The sequence below is a fragment of the Phaethon lepturus genome, unplaced genomic scaffold (assembly GCF_000687285.1).
Source record: "Phaethon lepturus isolate BGI_N335 unplaced genomic scaffold, ASM68728v1 scaffold13917, whole genome shotgun sequence".
NCBI classification, from domain to species: domain Eukaryota; kingdom Metazoa; phylum Chordata; class Aves; order Phaethontiformes; family Phaethontidae; genus Phaethon; species Phaethon lepturus.
The window spans coordinates 6,194-12,123 of NW_010552592.1; the positions used below are offsets into that span (position 1 = coordinate 6,194).

The 5,930-nt window shown below is 38.9% G+C and overlaps 2 protein-coding genes across 2 annotated transcripts in view; one reads left to right on the forward strand and one right to left on the reverse strand.

The window, feature by feature from the left end:
* The window catches only part of EFCAB1 (EF-hand calcium binding domain 1), a 7,089-nt gene extending 5,962 nt beyond the window's left edge, over window positions 1-1,127 (forward strand). The window contains exon 5 of the mRNA XM_010291262.1: window positions 937-1,127. Coding sequence (XP_010289564.1) covers window positions 937-987 — 51 coding nt within the window. The 3' untranslated portion in view covers window positions 988-1,127. The remainder of the gene's footprint in view (window positions 1-936) is intronic.
* A 250-nt stretch (window positions 1,128-1,377) lies between these two features.
* RBM48 (RNA binding motif protein 48) lies at window positions 1,378-5,658 on the reverse strand. The gene is made up of 6 exons (XM_010291263.1): window positions 5,561-5,658; window positions 4,528-4,696; window positions 4,285-4,475; window positions 4,007-4,152; window positions 2,484-3,010; window positions 1,378-1,464 (listed from the first exon to the last, which is right to left on the reverse strand). Exons 1-6 carry the CDS (start codon window positions 5,656-5,658, stop codon window positions 1,378-1,380), a joined length of 1,218 nt encoding a protein of 405 aa, XP_010289565.1.
* Window positions 5,659-5,930: the final 272 nt, after the last annotated feature.

Genomic DNA, 5,930 nt, shown 5'->3' on the forward strand with positions numbered 1-5,930 from the left:
GAAGTCAACTGATAAATGCTTCAGTTGCGAGATGCATGTGCCAAGTTCATATCTACCTTTCACAGCACCAATGTTTCCAGATACAGTCAAACACTGGTACCAGAGAATGTAAAAACACACTGTTACACAGTTTTTGTCTGTCTTGGGGCAGCAATATGATGAATAATCCTGAATAAACACTCTCTTGGACTAAGAAAATGAGACCATTCTTTTGAATAGTTTATACAAAAGCTCCAGGAATACAACTTTTATTTTTCAGTGCCACTAGCAACCCTGCCATCACCTCACTTACAGCCTCTTTTGGAAGAGGCTGGTAACCTTCTGAGAAAAATACCTTGAGAGTGTCCTTCATCGCAGAGTGGGGCACTGCTGTCTTTCAATCCCATCTAACTGGGCTTTATTTATTACCAATACATCTAATTCAATTAAGAGGCTTTTTTTTTTTTGAAGATTGTAATTCCGAACATGCTCATTTCCTCAGTGTTAAGTTCAACTGTGGAGAGCATTTCTGCTCTATAATAGTATTTTTCCTAATCCAGTAATCATTATTCTATTTGAACTACGTGTCGTTTAAATACTGAGAGTTGTGCCTTCACAGAGACGGAAAAAAAAAATTCTGGAATACATGCAGTGATCCCAGAAACAGAAAAGTTTTGCAAGACTGCTGGAAACAGAGCAAGTTTTTATTTGCTGAAAACCTGCACTTCCTGCCAGCTCACGACCTGGTAGGCTGGAGGTCAGGAAAAAAAGAGTCTCAGTGATGACATCATTAATGCTATGGCATTTACCTTTTCTAAGCTAAAAAGCAAAAGGGAGCCTCAGTGTAAGGGCTGTCACTGCTTACACATTTCAGTTAAACATCTTTTCCAATTAAATTTAAATCCTTCAGTTAATTGAAAATTAACTCTTTTTTTTTTTTTTTTTTTTTTTAAACAGAGCAGTATGGCTTTTGAACAGAAAACTTTCCAGGAAACTCGTAAACTGTAACTCCAAGTGGAATACTGTTGTAAGAGGTTTTTTCTTCATCATTCTTCACGGTATAGTAAAAATAGGAGCAACTTGAAACTATTGCAAAGTTTCAGTATTCCTTTACTGTAAAAGCAACTGAATAAATAGAATTTACTCCTGTTATTCTACTTAAATACAGTTCTTCAATGAGTTACGAAATATGTTATAGTATGAGGTACACAGGACAAGATTGAAACAGTAATATTTTATACTAGTTTGTTCATTCCAAGAAACAAATTGACACAATTTTTAACAAGGTATTACTTGGAAATACAATCTAAAATCATTTTATCTTTAACATAAAAAAATAAGTATTTTAAACTATATCCTTTAAAAAATAAACAGTTGGAAGATGCTGCCAGCAGTTATCTATATTCTTCTTCTCTGCTTTACAAGTGGTTTGGCTGAGCTACTCTCTGGCTTTTCCACAGGTGTTCTTGAAACAGAATCTGCTACCTAAATTGAGGGGGGGAAAAAAAAAATTCTTAGTAGACTGTTACCACTCCTTTTCTGTGATAGAGTGAGGCTAGGTCTCCAACATTTGAGTATCGGGAGGGATGTATTACTATAATCACACCTGTATTAAATTTTCCTGCAGAAAAATGCAAAAAAAAATATAACACTAAAGGCAGCATTAAATACAAGAGGTGAAACTTAGAAAATAAAGTGTTAGCAGTGCCATTTTTGTATTTAAATGACACAAACTGATTCAGATGCTCAGTGATAGACTGTTACATATCTACCAGAGGTGTTTTCAAAGTAAGGTTTAGTACGCTTTTTAGACCCAGGTATTCCAAGGGAAGAGAGAGGAAAAACATGTGTCTTGACACATATTTTAGAAATTTATTTAATGTAAGGGGTGTTTATTTTTTGACTGGAGAGAAGCTTTTTCAAAGCAGTGTGGTTAGTCATAGTCAAGGCAGCCTTTTCATATCTTAATTTAAATGGAAATTTCTATCAATCAGGAATGTCTGACCTGCTAATTGATGTATATCCTCCATAAAAGGTTACATAGCTTAAGCCATGCTTTAGCATAGAAGTTGTGGTTCTGTACATATTTTAATGCCATAAGGAGTGCTGGAGCAAAATTGCAGTGAACTCTGACGTGATTATTTTTCACTCCCTTTCAATCAGAAACCAGATACAAGTACCACACTGGAGTCAGCAGGACTACCTCCAAAGTTATTGTGCCTTCCCACATGGCGGGGGGGGAAGTGTAGTTTACTAAAAATCAGTTAGGACCATGCACTGACAGTTGTACTTTCTGAAGTGTAGCGTAAGAGGTATGGAGTAGAATGGCCTGCAATATTGTGCATTATGAAAGAGTTTAGTAGTAAGAATGCTGGCTTTAAGGGGCAAATAAACTGATAATACTAAATAAATGTTGAATTAAGTTATCTTAGGGTATCTTTTTATGGATAACAAGTACACAATATATATATGCTTGAAAATATCAGAACTTTCAGAATCCATACCTCTTTCAGTTTATTTCTAATTAATGTAGCCGAAGTATTCAATGAATCATCATCCATATCTACTTTAGGTATTTCTGGTAGCTGCGGACCAATAATGACTTCAGTATTGTCTGCATTTGTTCCAATGAGGGAAAACTTGTTACCTTCTTCTCTCTTCCTCTTACGTTCTTGAAGGCGAGTTGTACGGGGCATAAACCTATCAACTCCGTTATCAATCGGAACTGTTCTTTGCTGCGTTAATGGAGTTGGTGGAGTATGTCCTCCTGGATGGACATTTAGAGTTAGGGATGCGTTTTGACCAACGTACTCAGAAGTTTCAGCACAATTGTCATACTGGGGAAATGTCAACCGGCTCTGATTCCCAGATGGATACCCTATGTTGTGGGATAACCCGTGAGAACTTGTAAAGCAGGATGGATCCCAGTTACTGGGTGCACACGATCCTGATGTAGTCTGTGGATGGTCATGCTCGGAGTTCTTCAAGACTGTCTTCTTAGGCCCCTCCACTTTCTTTAATACAAAGCAATCTTCAAAACAACAAAAAAGTAGCTTCACTATTTTATCTCATTATTAGTTCTAACACGTAAGAAGAAACATTTAGTACAATTACAGAAGCAACACCAGTGATATTTCATTCCCACCCACCTTTCTGTGATTCTTTCTTCCTAAGTGACACTTTACAAACTACAGTGTTTCAGCCCAGTCACTCAGCTGGTTTGACAGGAAAGCCTCAGCAGAATTGAGCATCAGTTTTGATAACACGAGGAAAATATGTCTAATGTTGCAAATCAATGATTTTTACTTCCAGTTATAATTTCAAGGATAGGCTTTCTTGCAGAAATACCTGAAGTTTTTTCTCAAAAAAACAGGTGTTTTGATGTTAAAAATCAGTGATTTTACTCCCTTTAAATATCTTCATGCAATGAATAATGTATCAAAGCACATAAACACAAGAAAGGAGAAGCCTGTGCTCAGCAGTTTGCTTATTTCTCAGCTTCCACAGCCTTCAGTGCTGCTTGGGAACTCTGCAGTACAGTACCCTTTGTAAACCCTGTACTTTCTTAGCATTCCTCCAGCACTGACACGTAAGCTGGAGAAGTTTTTTCTTGAAGGTTCTGCTATAGTCACCTTTCTTACAAAACTGTCCCTGTGAGCATGCCTGAATAAGCTGAAACAAAGGTGAAAAGATGATCCCAAATTTCCTGCCAGTGCCTGAAATTTCTGATATTGAAATGAAAAGGATATTGAAATGATTTTGAAATGAAAAAAAAAGAGAAGGAAATATTTCATTATTAAAGCTTAAGCATTTCTTTCTTTCAGTCTTAATCAAAACCAAAAAGTGGCTTTGAAATAGATACAGCCCTCTAAATGGAGACATCTTTCAATATTCTGCTGTAAACGTACTTAAAATGCATCTTTAAAACAGCCAGATACCAAGCATTTTCTTTAATGGGCACTTTAACCAAAACCCCACCCACCACTAACTGAAATGTTAAGATTTTATTGGAAATTTAATTACAAACCTCTTTGATTTGTTGTTTTTGCTATATACTTTCTTCTATCTTGCAACTTCTCCCTAGTTTCTTGGACTGTTTCAAATTCTGGAGCATAGCACACATGCAGCAAACTACCAAAGAAACTTCGTTCATCCATTTTTTTCTTGGCCACCCTGAAGGGAATTAAATTGTATTGGCAAAACTGAGGATTTTATGTCAACTCCCTAGAATCTTAACAGACTGTAAATAAAGCAGATGTAAAAGATGTGTAAAAGAGCAAGAGGCAGCATTGCCCCATCCAATACCTTGCACATTGCAGTTTTTGGAATTTTATAAGATAAACTTCAGTAAATTGCTCTGCTGGATATTCATCTAGAGCATGATACTCTTCAATGGCACCATATAATGCAAATTGTTCAACTAATTCCTTCATAACACCTAATGCAGGAACTCCTTGTATTAGTAAATAACGAGATTCCAAGTTGATAGTATAAACCTGGAAAAGAAAAAGAATAGAGTATTCTAAAATATTCACATTCTTGCTTTACTGCAAAAGTAAGGAATTTTCGCTGTGTTTTTCGTTGTTCCTGAAATCCTCTTGGGATGCTGAAAATCCCTCTGTACTCTGTTTTGACTTTGGGCTCTTGCAGGAGCACTAAGTGCATCGTTACCCAAGACGTCTTCACCCCCGAGTAAGACCTGAACTCCAGCTTCTTACTCAAAGTAGAACACAAATTAGAGTTAACTCTTCTGCACCAGGTCAGAGTACTGCCATTTGCTGAGTAAAATCTGCAAGGCTCTAGGCAATTTCCTTGCAAGACTGTCTAGTAAACAGTTAATATGAGACACTGTCAAAATAAAGCAAAAAAACCCTGTAAAACCTGTCTCATTCACAGGCAGAGAGGCCACTAAGGTAAAACACAAGGAGAAAAAAAAAAAAGTACAATTCCTTGGGGCAGATCATGTGTGTGCAAAGCTGCCTCCTTGCTTCAGTGATCAAACAGTATACATTTTTAAGACAGACATAACTAAGATACTGAGAAGCAAGGTCTTCCCCCAGCAGCTTAAAAAAAACCCAAACCCTCTTTCCTGCTTTGCATAATGACTGTTGCATAACAGAGACTCTAAGGGAAGTTCTGTGACAGCTCACAACATACAACAGGTAGATGAATCATAAAATCAAAGGGAATTAATTCTATTTTGTTAAAAAAAAAAAAACACAGATGGCATGAGCTACACCTCCTTCTCAAAAAACACCAAATGCAGGACAAAGAGGGAACCACTCATGAAACCAGCTCTCAAACGGCCATCATGAAAAAAACTCTCTGCAAATAGGTCACATAAATTGTTCTTGTGATAGCAGCTTACTCCTACCTGCTCTCTTTCTCAAGCATGCCCTAGAAAGTGCTTTTACAGCACACCATGTCACGTGCACACACAAAAAGCAAATCCAGCATTTTTGCTGCTGTAATGATAAGTTCCTGCTATGCAGCAGGCAAGGCCCGTGATGCACGGCCTTCCTCTCATCTCCCCTGGAGCTGTGGGACAGCAGAGCGTAAGCACAAAGGCAGCCTTGCGCACTCGAGTCCGGCCGCGTTCAGCGGCGTTGTGTGCCCAACTGCGTGGCAGCTGGTAACGGCAGCGCTCAGCTCCGTAAGCTTCCGTGCACTGCTCGTCATCTGCGGGTTTGTACTTGTGCTACGTGCATCTCTAAGTGGTTAGCTTGCAAAACGCAACGCGGGAGCTACTAGATTTACCAGACCCAACTCCAGCTATTCCTTCCGGCGCCTACTGCCCGCCTGAGCCCGCGCCCCGCTGCCCCTCAGTAGCAAGGGGAGAAGAGCCAGAAAACACCCGCAAGGGGGACAAGCGCTAACAAAGACGACCGGGCGGCGACACGGCTGCACCTGGAGAAACGCGGGGAGCTCGGAAGCCGCGGCCAACAACCCCG